General features: G+C 50.5%; 1 protein-coding gene across 8 annotated transcripts in view; it reads right to left on the bottom strand.

Annotated features, from left to right (window-relative positions):
* Positions 1-321: 321 nt before the first annotated feature.
* Positions 322-14044, bottom strand: part of PRDM11 (PR/SET domain 11) — an 88297-nt gene continuing 74574 nt past the window's right edge. For 6 of the 8 annotated variants that reach the window (XM_024347057.3, XM_063783998.1, XM_063783997.1 and 3 more), the window contains exons 7-8: positions 10876-11502; positions 322-9724 (exon numbers count right to left, since the gene is read on the bottom strand). In XM_024347057.3, coding sequence (XP_024202825.2) covers positions 7560-9724; positions 10876-11502 — 2792 coding nt within the window. In that variant the 3' untranslated portion in view covers positions 322-7559. The remainder of the gene's footprint in view (positions 9725-10875; positions 11503-14044) is intronic. The other 2 variants (XR_002938466.3, XM_009460289.5) reach the window with 2 other exon arrangements.

Below are 14044 nucleotides of genomic sequence, written 5' to 3'. Positions count from 1 at the left end.
GCCCTTGTGTGCTGCCTCCAGGAGATTCTTGTGGGATGAATGCATATGGGGGCAGAGAGATTTATTTTAAACGGTTTCGGTCACACCTCTTTTGGCCTGCCTGGTGGGCGAGGCACGTAGGTTACTTGCTGGAAAGAGACTCTAATGGGGGAACAATGAGAGCAGCAAGAAGGGGCTAGTGGCCTCTTCTAGTTCCTTCCAACCTGGCAGCAGGCAGGCTCCTATTCTGACACCTGAGCCCTTGCGGTGGGGCCCGTTCTGAGTCAACCAGAGCACAGGCCGGGGATAGAGGCAAGGAGGCAGCAATTCAACAGTGGTGAGTAAATTTAAATGCTTTTATTAACAATCTTCTTACATTACAAGGATAATATGACAAAAAGAAAGTTTCTGCGTACATATTATGATAAACCAACATAGCTCTATTTGTATCCAGTGTTCTAGGTCCCGTCACACAGGTACTATAAAGCGTAGTCTGCAAAATAATAACATCAAGAGGTTTTTTTTAAAGAAAGAAAGTATTAACATATTAATATGTATGTGATAATAGACTCCTAGGTATTTCCCCCCATCCCCACTTATTTTTCCTTTGTGATTGACATGAAAACGGTTCAGCAGCGTGGGGGTGGAGAGGAGAGAGACGGGGGCTGAAATAGACGGAATCAGACTGCTGGTTCTTCCGGAGAGACAAAAGTGAAGACTGAGAGGTGCCCGAGGGCAGCCTGGCCTTTGTCTTTTGGTGAGCAGTATTGTGACCGCTGTCCCCCTCTGGACAGAGGGCTCGGTCCCTTGGTGCCCCTGGCGTGCTCTCTCTCTGAGGTACAGTGCATTGTGGGATTGCTACCTGGGGATGCCCATCCCCTGGCCGTGGGTCTAGTCCACTGCAGTGGGAAGAAGGCTCGGCCCGGCCTGGTCTCTCTTGAGCCAGGTACTGGAGGGTGTTCCAAGACCCAGTTGGCAGCTAACTGTGGCTCAAGGAGGTGGGCATTGGCAGAACAGACCCGCCCTGGGCTGCAGGTGGAGGGGTGGGCCTGCTGGAGACTGAGGTACTTGTAGGATGGTGGGGAAGAGCAAGACAGGGGCAGAGGAGGCTCAGGATGGGAGCAAATGCCCCTTCGGACCCCAAAAGCGGAAGGCTGGTCTGGAGAGAGGGAGCATGTAGCTGCCCTTGCTCCATCATCCGGTGCCTGGTCAGGCCCTCTCTCCTACCTCCAGGAGGAAAAAAAATGAGAGAGGAAACTGGGAGCAAATGGGCTTCTGGGTCCCGTCAGGGCTGCACAAGCCGTCTGTCATGCTGCCAGCTTGCACCGGTGCCCCCGCGTGGCCCCCAGACATCCCCGCCCGGCCCGGGCTAGGAGCTGGTGATAAACCCAGGGAGGGGCCCTCCCCAACGAAAGTGGATGAGCTTGGGGTATCCCAGCTCAGCCTCTGCCTCAAGTCACAGAATGCGAACAGTGTATGTGAACTAAACCTGCCTGTTACGGCGGGAGTGGGGTAGGGGCCACGGGGCCTCTGTGAGGGAGGGGGAACAGCGTTGTCCTGAGTACAGCCAGCAGCAGCTGCTGCGCGGAGCGGGCTGGGCCAAAGCCCTACTTCTGGACTGGAGTAGCCATTGAATTTATGAGTGTGCAGATATGTCTCTCCCACCGTTTCCTGCTAGCTGATGCCCCCTGCCCTGGCCAGAAAGCCTGTGGATGGTGGGCAGCGCTGCCTGGCGATGCTCACGCTGCCCACATCCTCTCCTCCTGACAGTGGTTGAGCAAGTGAGGGAGGCCAGGATGGCTGCACTTCAGGGGCTTGGCCTCTAGGGGCAGCAGAAGCATCTAACAGGGCAGGGGCGGTATCTTTCCTGGACCAGCTCTTGATCCAGTTTGCACCTTTCCTATTGCCACTGACGCTGCTCAGTCCTGGTGGGGGAGGGTTTTGAAGGAGTTTGTGCAGTGGTCCCTCCACCAGGAGTCAGAGACCACGTCCTACTGCCAAGCAGCAGTGACCGCCTAAGCGTAGGCTGTGGGGGTGGGGAGAGGTAGGGGGCACCTCAGCTGGAGCTCAGGGGGTATCTCCTTCCAACCTCAGACCAAGCCTGTGGAAAAGGAGAGAAAGTGCATGGAGCAAGCCGGGACCCAGCCACTCTCCTCTCCAACACTCCGGGTAGGAGGCCCCCTTGCCAGCCAACCCTGCCTCCTGGCCTTCCCCGGCTCCCTCTCCGAAGGCTGTGCTCCCTTCCCCTTTGCACAACACAGCGCCAGGCTTCCCACTGCTCTCCCAGCTCTATAGACTCTATTTTTATATCTATTTAAAACATAGAAATGTATAAATATATAGGATATTATTTATAGATATATAGACGTGATTTACTCTCTTACTCTGTGTGTATACGTACTGTATATGTCCATATATACAACATATATGCTGTAGCATCTGTATTCTACACTGCACATACCCCTGCTTCCATGCACTCTCTCCTAGGGAGACTGGATTGCATAGGTATTTCCAGGGTGATACCACTTGAGGGGGTGGGGGGGAAGGGAGTGCCAGATGGAAGTGGAGGGGCGTACCATTTTCCTCCCAAAAGGGCACTTTTTCTCCCTCTGGCTAACATGCAAAGATTGCCTGAAAGGCTCCTTAAAAATATCACAGCACCATCCACTCAGCTCAAGCACCCTAACCAACAGATGGCAAGAGAAGGGCCCCCACCAAGTGGGAGATGGGTTTCCCTCCAAGCAGGAGAAGGGCCATGCCAGTCTCTTGGGTCCTCCTGAGGACTGAGGAAGAGGCCAGACTAGAACCCATGACACGGCACCACCTCCCCAGAAGACTGGTGTCTGGAATGGGCACACCACTGCCCTCTGAAAACCACTTTCTTGTCTGAGGAGGACTGGCCTGCCTGTTTCAGCTGTTTCAGCCTGGCCTGGCTAGATCTGCCTCTTGAAGCAGGGAGGGGGCACAAGTCCAATGCCTTCTGCCAAAATTGGACCTATGGGCCAAGAAAAAGCATGAATTTGACTTGGAAATCAACCCAGACTGAAAGCCAAAAGCAGACCTAGGTGTAGAACTCCCATTCCTAGAGGGGGTACAAGGAAAATGAAAGGGGGGATCCAGAAGAGGGAAGTTATACTTCAACCCCTCAGGCCACCTCCTGGGTCCCATCAGGCTCCAGGTGATCAAGTAACATGGCACCAGCCCCTCAGTGCCGGCTGGGCCAGGGCTGTGGGCCCACAGTAGGGTCTCAGCTATTGTTTCCAGCCTTCTGCCTGCTCTCCCCCCTGTTGGCACCACCTCCAAATGAATGGAAAACATTTAAACATTACCTTAAGTAATTACAAGGTACTTTTCCTAAATTAAAGGGTTGGCATAAGCAACTCAAGGGGAGGACCACCTCAGCAAAACAACTCAACTTGGAAACATGTGGCAGAGGCTGAGGTCAGAGACCCCCAAGTGCCATAAGATTCCAGGGCCCAGCACTGAACCTTGCCATCCAGGGACCCTGGAACTTGAGCCTGCTCTCAGTCCCAAGTGAGGATGGGGAAATGAGGATGTGCCTAGCATCACAAGGTGTCATAGGCCAGTCATCAAAAAAATTAAATTAAATAAGGCTGCTGTTTCTGATGCCTGGACTCTCATATTCAACCAGGCAGGCAAAACTTGGGGATTCTGACATGGCAAGAGTTACAGACTTGACTGGGCTGTCCTCATGTTTCACAGATACTAGATGGCAGTGGATTTTTTCTTTGTCCTCCATGAAGGAAAAGCAGATCATGTTAATCATAAGGGCTCTGGCTCCCAGGCTCTGCCAGTATTGCCTTGGCACAGTTGGCCACAAACCTGGGCCTCAAGGTTGATCTCACTTCCCACCAACCCTACGAGCCAAAGAAAGTCACTAATCAGCCAGCCCAGTTATGCCAAGTCTCAGCCCCAGAGACACACTTCATTCTAAGCCGGTAGTCATCACTCCTAAGCCAGAGGCTGAGTTAAAGGGCTCTGTCTTGTCTGAAGTAACAACATTTGGGATGCACCAACTGCTTTTCCACAGTTCTGTATACACATCAAGGGGAGATTAGGTTAGCCAAGCGTATGCTCCCTGGGCTAGACCCTGAGTGTCCCATCAGTCCAAGTCCTTCTCAAGCAAGCAGAAGAGTGGGAAATGCCTATGACAGAAATCATGGGTAATCACACGCAGAATTCACAGGACAGAAGCACTGGGCCTCCCAGGGAGCATCCAAGCTGAGAAGAGACCCCGTGTAAATTGCAGTGGTGTATCACCCAAATTATTCCCTGTCCCATGGCAATGTGGCCTACAGAGTGTCTGCCACAGCCCTGGCATGGCTAAATTCAGCAGAAGCCACAAGCACCCAGAGTTTTAGGGATGCCCTAACCTAACTTCAAGACCACCTGAGAGGTTAGCTTTTCCAAGGTCTGGTGGCCAGCTCAGGAGGTGACCCCTGCAGCTGCATGCTGTGCATAGCAGCTCATTCTGCTAGGCCAGAAGTGGGTCACCTGCTCTCAGCTTTCTCAGGAACTACAGGGTAGGCACTGGCACTGGCCCATAAGCTTTTCCCCTTCTAGCTGAAGATTTTAGCTCATTTTGGCCATGATCTCTTGAGAGGAAAAAGAGTAGCTCCAACTGACCAGGTGCTCAGGAAGACACTGGTTCTCTCTTCCTGGTTTTCAAATGAGCGGGAGCCTTAGCCTGCTCCTCCCTACCCATTACCCAATGTAAGGTGTAAGGCAACTGTTGGCTAGAAGAAAGGATCCCAACCTACTGTTTCTGCCCTCACCAAGCCCTGTCTTGCTAGCCATCTCTGCCCTCAACCCTTCTTAGTCTCTGCAATGTTCAGTGAAAACTCCCCAGACACAGCAGTTTGCATATGTGAGGGGAGAGGAAGTCCCAAGGCTGGGGCTGGGCCAGGTGGGACCTGGTGCTTTGCAACAGCATCCCATTTGACCACAGTTAGGTTTTGACCCTGATGGGAGGAGCAGATGGAGGGAGACATCAGTTTAAAGTGGGGAAGTGGAATGGGGCTGGGAATCTCAAAGCCTCAGAAGGAGGCTTTCAGCCTTTCCTTGCTAGTTCCTGCTAACTGTCTTCTTGCTCAGAGGAGGGTGGGGAAGCATGTGTGCAACTGGGGTGGGAGGTGGGGTGGATGTCACCAGGCAGGGGTGCATTGATTTGTTGAAGAAGGCAGCATATGAGGCCTGGCAGTGGGACAGTTGGAGGAACCCATTTTTTTTTGTTTTTTGTTTTTTAACATGCTACATCACTGTTGAAAACAAACAAAAATGTTTCAAAAATAATATATAATATATATAATATATTTATATAATGAAAAGCTATTGACTAGCAGCAATGATTCTAAAGTTATCTTAGCACCAAGACCATGGAGGTGAAGGGGAAGGGATTGGTAGGGGATGAAGGGACTGGTGGGACCAAGAAAGGGCTATAACATGTTCAGTGTTGATGACATTTCCACTATGGTTCTCAACGGTGGCATGAGGCCTCAGAGACAACATAAACCAAGAAGGAAGGAAGCCACCACAGTTTTATAATGTCTGAACCAAGCAGGCTGAAGACATTGGGGCCTTGCCTGTGGCCAGATAACATCACTCTCTGCCAACCAAGAGATGAAGCTCTCAGCAGAACTGACCACATGTATATAATTCAGATCTTCCTCCCTCCCCCAAAATGACCTGCATCCACGTGATAGGATCTCTGCATATAAAATATGCATAAATCAGATGTAGGAACATGAACAGAAGTTTTTAACAGCTCACGCACATTTTTTAAAACTCCCTTGCGAGGTATACCGGTAGTTAAATGAATGAAAGAGCATTGATCAGACTCCTCTAGTTTAAACCACTACTTGCCCCAGGGAATAGGCAAGTGGCTATTTCTAAAGCTTATATTGTATATTGTGATTGTGTGTGTGTGTGTGTGTGTGTGTGTGTGTGTGTGTGTGTGTGTCTGTGTAGGCTGATGCCTTGAGAGTCCTCTCTTCTTTTCTCCATTTCTTTAGGACATCTCTACCCTGTTCAAAAAAGGAAGAGTTTACAGGCAGAGACACATTCCCCAGTTTCCTATGACCATGTAGCATGTTATCAGCCTTGCTGCAAAAGGAGGACCACATCTCTACAGACTCTCATTTGAGTTATGCATAACTTAGGGCACAATTTGCATTGACACCACCTGCCACTGAACTATAGCAGGCATTTCTTGATTATTAAAGGAAAAAAAAATACCCTCAACATGATATGATTATAAAGAAAAAGTATAAATAATCCATGTAACTCGAATATGTACTTTTCATTTTCCTTGTTTTTTAGCCAAAAATCACTCCCCTGTTGGGGTCTGGACTTCTTGGCTCTTCATCTCCCCAAAAGCCCTGGATTGGAATGGAATTATATTGTTTTATCCTCCACCTCGTAAAAACAGGAATGCTAAAAGCTTACCCCAGGCCAGGCGCGGTGGCTCACGCCTGTAATCCCAGCACTTTGGGAGGCCGAGGCGGGCGGATCACAAGGTCAGGAGATCGAGACCATCCTGGCTAACACGGTGAAACCCCGTCTCTACTAAAACTACAAAAAATTAGCCGGGCGTGGTGGCGGGCGCCTGTGGTCCCAGCTACTTGGGAGGCTGAGGCAGGAGAATGGCGTGAACCCGGGAGCAGAGCTTGCAGTGAGCCAAGATCGTGCCACTACACTCCAGCCTGGGTGACAGAGCAAGACTCCGTCTCAAAAAAAAAAAAAAAAAAAGCTTACCCCTTCTCCCTTCCCCAGGATTTCAAGCTCGGCGGTGAGGCAATGTTGTCTTCAGTATAATGGGTAATATTGTGAGTTTCCAGGGGGGCTGGAAGGAAGGGATCCACAACCCAGGGATGGACGAGGCAACAGAGGTGAGGTGTGGCAGTGTCACAGTTTGACCGACACTTTTGTTTGTAGGACAGTGAAGGAACCCTCATCAGAAAATGAATAAAAAAAGATCTCAAGCTGAAGTCAGGTGGGGAGGGAGAAAGGTCAACCCCCCCGCCTCCCAAATGCAGACAGACAACCCACCCTGACTTAAGTCAGAGATCTGATTCAGCCGGACCAGAATGTCAATGAGGAGGCCGAAGAGCTCCCTCCCATCATAAAACCAAATGAAAAAAGAAAAGGCAAGAACATAAACCCAAACCCAGAGCCCCGCCACCCGCAAATGAAAACATAAACAAAATGAGCTACCTAAAGGTGATGACAGAGACCTGTCATTTTAGCTTATGCTGTTGGTGGACAGTAAGGTGGGAACACAGGAGGCCCCAGCACGTGCTTCTGTGAGTGAAAATGAGTTGCCATGTATGTTGCAGCTGCCAAATTTTGTAGACAAGAGTCAGTTTCCAACATTTTTCCTTTCTGAAAGCTCCCAGTGGCTTCTGGCGGACGCGTCACCTTGGTTTTTAAAAATTTTCAGTGTGAGTTTATATATATATAATATAATATAATATAATATATATTTATATAATATATCAAAGCTTATGAGTATAGATTAAAAAAATATTCAACAGCTTAGTGAACTCTGCAGCGCCAGCTCCCTAAATGTCGGGGTAAAACTCCGTCCCGTGGTCCATGGTCTGTAGTGCTGGCTTCTGCTCCAGCGCAGACATCCTACTGAGGACTTCTGCAGACAGCGAGTAACTGTTCCCAGACTTCTCCTCAAACCAGCTGTCCAGGGCTCGCTTGGCATCAAAGTTGGTGATTGGCGGTCCGTTTACAGCGATTGTCAACAGGTCGCTAAGCTGCTCCAGGGTCAGGCGGGAGCGGTGGTTTTTGCGAACTCGCTGGAGGGCATTGCGGCCTTTCTCACAGCAAGCGGTGGAAGTGGGGAGGACTTTAAGAACCTGGATGATCTTGTTCAAGAGTGGAAACCTCTGTTTGTACTTGCAAATGTGGCTGATCAGGTCTTTGAAGCCATTTTTGGTGTAGTAATCGGCCTTGAGTTCTCGCCACTCCATCAACAGACTACCCCGGGGGTCCAGCCCTTCCCTACAGACATCCCGGGAAAAGGTCGGGATGGCCTCCAGGTGATCAAATATTTGCACCATATCCTCCTTGCCATAGCTCATCAGCTCCTCACTGCTCCTGGGCCAGGCAGCCAGGTCAAACACCTGGCAGGCCTTCACAAAGATCCGGCTGCGGGAGTCGAACCTCTGAGCCAGGATGACCTGGGTCTTCTGGCAGATCTTCTCCCTGATGGACTGGAACTTGGCTTCAGCCACCCTGAGGTTCTTCATGGCGATCCCGTTGAAGCTCTCTCGGAAATTCTCCTCGAACTCCTGCAGGTATTCTCCCGGGGAGTCAGCCAGCCGGCTGATCTCCTGGATGGCCTCCTCGATCTTGTCATCCACCTGGGACACCAGCAGGTACTCGCCCTGGAAGATGTAGGCCAGACGCGAGAGCACAGCGATCACGTCCAGCAGGAAGTAGATGAGCTTGATGGACTGGTAGTCCATGAGGAACTGCAGCAGGGCCAGTGCGATGGCCGAGGCGTCTGCCCGCTGGGTCTGGCTGCTGACCTCCTTGAGATGGGCCACCACCTCCAGGTAGTCCTTGATGAGAGCATTGAGGACATTCTGCTCGCCGATGATCCACCGCACTGCCCGGATATCGCCCAGGAACTCTGTCTCCTCACAGAGGGTGGCCGCTGTGGACCGCAGCTCGCACATGAGGCGCGGTGAGTAGCGGTAGAAGCTCAGCAGCTGCTTCAGGTTGTTCTCCAGCTCCTCCAGGCATGGGAGCTCCTTCCCGCTGATGGCATCCAGGATCTCCAGGTGGGGCCGGTGCACCATGAAGGGCAGGCACAGCAGCCAGGGCAGCGTCTTGCGGATGGTCATGAACATGCTGGCACGGAGGCTGGCTGTGATGTTGGCTCCGTCTACACCCAAGCCAACAGTTGGCTTTTCATCCTGCAACCGGATGCCCAAGGCCGAGAAGGCCCGGTCAAGTGCCTGGAGATAGCTTTCTGTGCTAGAGAATCCCAGCTCCTGCAGGGACAGGAACTCTGTGGCCGGGGGCCCATCACTGCTGGTGTACTGAACATAGACAGCCACCGTGTCAGCCAGCAGGTCGTCGCTCTGCCCATCCAGGATGACGCTGAGGCAAGGTGACTGGCGGATGCGCTCCACCAGGTCTTCCCGCAGGGCCCGGGCGATGTGATGGATGAGGATCTGGCAGTCCCCCTCATTCATGTACTGGTCCACCACCTTGAGCTCACACTTCCTCAGCAGCTCCGCCAGGGGCCGGAAGTCCAGGTAGGGCCTGCCCTCCAAGGCCAGGTGGTAGGCGGTGTTGAAGAGCAGGGTCATGTTGCGACACATCTCCTCTGTCTTCTCCGGGTGCATGCGGAGTTTGTACAGTTGCAGGCACTTCTTGTGCAGGTTGCTCTGGCTGTGCAGTTTGATGGTGTGAATCTTAAACTGCTTGGAGCCAATGATGAAGGCCGAGGTGCGTGAGGACTGCACCGTGTACTGGCGGCAGACGTGGCACCACATCTCATTGAGGGTTGGGGAGTACCGCAGGAACCAGAACTTCTTCAGCCATTCCTGCTTAAAGCGCCGGATTCGGCGCCCGGTGGCCGATGACATCTTGGAGGGCTCATCTGTCGCTGTCATCATATCATTGGAGACAGATTCATCTGCTGAATCGACTTCCTGGTCATCGTCCTCCATGATGGCGGGGCCGGAGACCATGCTCTCTGAGGCTGAAAAACAAATGGGAAAGAAACATTTATACCTGGTGGAGAAAACAGGCTTTTCCAAAATCCACAGGAAACACTCCTGGAAGGTAGGTGCCACACCGTGGGAAACAGAAGTCCGTGGAAGCCTATGATGGATTGAATCCCAGCCCAGAATTAGTTTATGAGCACTCCTGCTTGCCCATGTGACTTTTACTCTCCCTGTGATTGTCCACGGTTGCCTTGTCACACCCACCAGATTCCAGGCTGCCTGCCCTTGCCCTCCATGTGTGGGTGTTTGAGGGATTTAAATGCCCCCTATCAACTGGACAGCACAAGCTAGGAGAGTAGATCTAATGGAGGAGGAAAAGCACATCACACATTCCAAAGTTATATAGCAAGGACTTGGGATTCATTTGCCCTTCATTAATGTGAACAAAGGCATCTTGGATATGGCCCCAAGTGATTTCAGGATCAAAATGCAGTTTAGTTCAGACGCATGCTTTGAATACAAGAAACACCTCATTCTGAGCTAAGGGATGTGGTTAAAAGAGTAAGTGCTAGGTAAACAGTCTCCCTCAGCTGCAGATATGAACTAGAAAACCTGCCTAGTTGTCGACCAACTCTAGAAATCCAGGTAGCCAACAGAATAGGGCAAAGCCATGCAGGTGAATGGCCTGGATCCCCTCACTCTCCATCCTTCTAGAACTCCAGGCTAGGGAACTGGGACCATGTGTGGCAGGACAGAGATTCAGGAAGAGAAGAACAAGGCTGTGTTCCTGGACTAAGTTAGGGAAGCCAAGAGATCTCTCCAGTGGGACACCCTGCTTGAGACTGGGGACAAAGAAAGACTGGGTTTAGAAATTGGGCTTTGGGGTAAGACACCAGTACCAGAGAAAGGCAACGGGTCAAGAACACAGCACACACCCCTTCTGCAGCGGAACTTCCTTTATTGACAAGGAGGATACAAGGGCAACACACGGAGCACCTGGCAGAGCTGCCGATGGGCCTGCCAGAGACACTGAGGACCTGGGCTCCCACCCACGGAGGTAGCCGCCTCCACGTTACACTCCTCAGGTCTCCCGGAAGGTGGTTTCCACAGAGAGCTTTAGGCTACCCTCCACACAGCCCACTGCGTGCTCTGCCCTCCGACAATAATCTCATCCAAACCAACTTACCTGCAGGGTCCGAGAACTCTGGGAGCTCCAGTACCTGTGGTGGCAATACGGGGGGCTCAGGAAGTTTCCCAGACTTAAGCATGTCTAATTCTGCCTGGAGCTCCCGAACCTTCTTCTTTAGGCGAATACAGTTAGGGCAAAAAGAGGTGGTGGGAAGTTCATGAGGGTCAGATGCAAGGGAGGCCTCGGCAGGACTGTCGGCCTTGAATGATGAAGGCTCCTCTTCTTCATCCTCCAATTGGCCTGGCTCCTTGGAGACCCCCTGGGGGACCTTCCAGTCCCCCTCCCCCTGGGTCCGGCCTATATTCTGCACACCATGGGTCATTGTTGTTGCACACCGACTGTAGGCGTCATCCCGGTATTTGGGGACTTTCCTGATGACCAGTGAGGTGCTCAGGGCCAACTGATGGGCTTCCACCTTCGCAGATTCCAGTGAGGCCTCCAGAACATCCTTGAAAATCAGGTCAATTTTCTTCTTCTTGGCTTGGGGGTGTACATCCCCCTCATCAAAGCCACGCTTGTAGGGACTTTTGCCCTGTCTCAGCACAGGGAGATGAATGGGACCCCTCAGGTCTTCTGGGTTATCCAGAACCTGCTCAGACTTCTCCCTCTGCAACCTCTTCTCTCCTAGGAAGGAAAACCAGGGTGTAAGGAAATGGGGAAAACCCCCAAATTGGAGAAACCAACAGAAAACAAAGCAGGCCTCCTGTTAGGTCACCTGACACATCCCTCTAGATCTGGGCTTTTGGGGCAAGTGTTGCAAAGGGGAGACACGAATCACTCAGTGGTCCATCAGAGCTAGACTCATAGGACCTGAACGGTGGAAAGACCTTTTATAAAGAGACAGTTTCCAAGAAGCCTCATGTCTACAAGCTCTACGGTTATAAGTTAAGAGAAATCTATAAGGGAGAGTAATTGAACATTCTTTCCTATGACCCTAGAAAACAACATCCCACTTAATCACACTGGGTGGTGGGAACATACCTCAGAGCCAAGTGAGTATCAACTCCCCCAACCTTTGCAGCTTCCCCTCAGCCCTAGCAATGACAAGATGGCTGCTTCGACTTGGTAAAAGGTACACATGAAATACCATAGGCCTCATTCCTTCCTCCTCCTTCGTTGCTCTGGAGACAGCCTACTTAAGGCAAAGTCCATCCTATGGCAACTGTCTTTTCTAATTCTCCCAGCAATCAGCAGACTAGGAACATGTGAGAAAGCATGATCTGAACTTGTGTTGTTCTCACTGACGACTAAGGGCAGAAGAAAGGGGAAGACAAGGAGACCTATGGCGCTGAGGGCTCCAACATGGCAGCCTCCAACAAGATAAAGGACAAGGTAGCCATAATGACCCAAAGCAGTCAGGAAATATAGCCATGTCTCCTTACTTGGCAATTCAAAGGACGTTTCCTTGCCTATTTCTTTCTATCATGTGAATTACTTCAATTCACTTTGAATTACTTTCAATTGTTTCAAAGACTTTGGTGAGCTCCTCAACCATAAATTATTTTAGACTGATTCCTTGTTTTTAATTTTTATTTTTTGAGACAGAGACCCACTCTGTTGTCCAGGCTGAAGTGCAGTGGTGCTCACGCAGCCTCCACCTTCCAGGCTCAAGTGATCCTCCCACTTCAGCCTCCCAAGTAGCTGGGACTACAGACACAAGCCATCAAACCCTAATTTTTGTACTTTTTGTGGAGATAGGGTTTCGCCATGTTGCCCAGGCTGGTCTCAAACTCCTAGGCTCAAGCCATCTGCCCACCTTGGCCTCCCAAAGTGCTGGGATTACAGGCACGAGCCATGGCACCCAGCTAGCCCGATTCTTTAAAAATTACCAACATAGTTTCATAAACTGCTACAGAAGTGCTGATGCTTCCTGGTGAGAGATGCTAAAAAGGCAGAGGAATCTCTTCAGCCCTTAGAGGGTCCTGAAAGTAGCCTATGGAACTCAGAAATCTCAAAGGTTTCCTAGACCAGGTGCAGGGGCCCTAGGTGATGTGCCGCTGAACAATGACTTGAACTAAAATGTACTTAGGCTTCTGATGGCTCCATTTGCAAAAGACTTCTGATTGAAGGCCAAGGGTTTGCCATAAGCAGTCCAGATGTTCCACGCCTGGTTTCCCATAGCTGGTATGGGTGCTGTGCCCTGCCCCATGTTTGACTTCAGGTTTCCTTTAGGTTACAGCACAAAAGGGAGTTATCTATTCAGGATGCACCTTTTCTGTCCTCACATGAATACCTAAGGAACAACTTTATCTCCAAGGCTTCTGGAACCCAGGCAGCGTCCCACAGCCTGCACTTCTGTATCAGCTGAGCTACAGAAAGGGGAGAGATGGAGATAACTTGAAAATGCAACCTGTATGTCTTACAGATCAGATGCAGCACTTGCCCATTGAAAATCTCTAAAAATCAAGAGCCACATTTTCCTTTCCTCATGGGACAATCAGGCAGCAAACAACTGAGGACATCGGGAAGTCAAGCCTAGAAATCACCAGAGATTCCTCGTCATTGTTTGAAAACAACGTTGTTCAAATTTCTTAGTATGATCTTTGTGGACTTAAGGCTTTCAGAAAAATCTACGGGCCAAAAGAGACCTTTAAGCATCATGAAATTGGTTCCAAAGCCTCCATACAACATGGAAAACAAAAACAAAGAAAACCTCAAAGTAAATTAGTGAATCAAAGTAGGTCAAATAACATAAATTGTTTGAATGCGAGCTTTAGATGCAATCTATTCTTAAAAGGTAACCACAAAGGAATAGTTTACACTCTCTTCAGGAAGACTTCTGGCAACAACCAATATCCCTACTTAATAAGAACTAATAATTCATGCTCTGGCCTCCATCAGGGTGCCAACCTCCAATTACAAAGAAACCTCCTTCTATATAAGACCAAGAGTGATTGGGCATAGGGGATCTCCCTTTCAGAGCAGCAATGGCACACCCATCTGGGACACCACTAACCAGAGTTCGCTGAAGCTACAGGCTATAGAGGCACACATTTAAAAGCCACTGAGCTCCATGACCATTCCCAAGGGCTTCAGGATCACCCACAGCTGTGGAACTGCCCCACTGTGGCTTTCAATTTCCTTCCTATTTCTTACTGCTCAGCCTGACCAGGAATAGACCCTCTTCCCTCCTGTATCTTCATATGTCTTGGTGTATCTCCTTTCA

The sequence above is a fragment of the Pan troglodytes genome, chromosome 9 (assembly GCF_028858775.2).
Source record: "Pan troglodytes isolate AG18354 chromosome 9, NHGRI_mPanTro3-v2.0_pri, whole genome shotgun sequence".
Lineage (NCBI taxonomy): Eukaryota > Metazoa > Chordata > Mammalia > Primates > Hominidae > Pan > Pan troglodytes.
The sequence above is the reverse complement of the archived record's forward strand: the minus strand, read 5'-3'. Positions and strand labels throughout refer to the sequence as shown.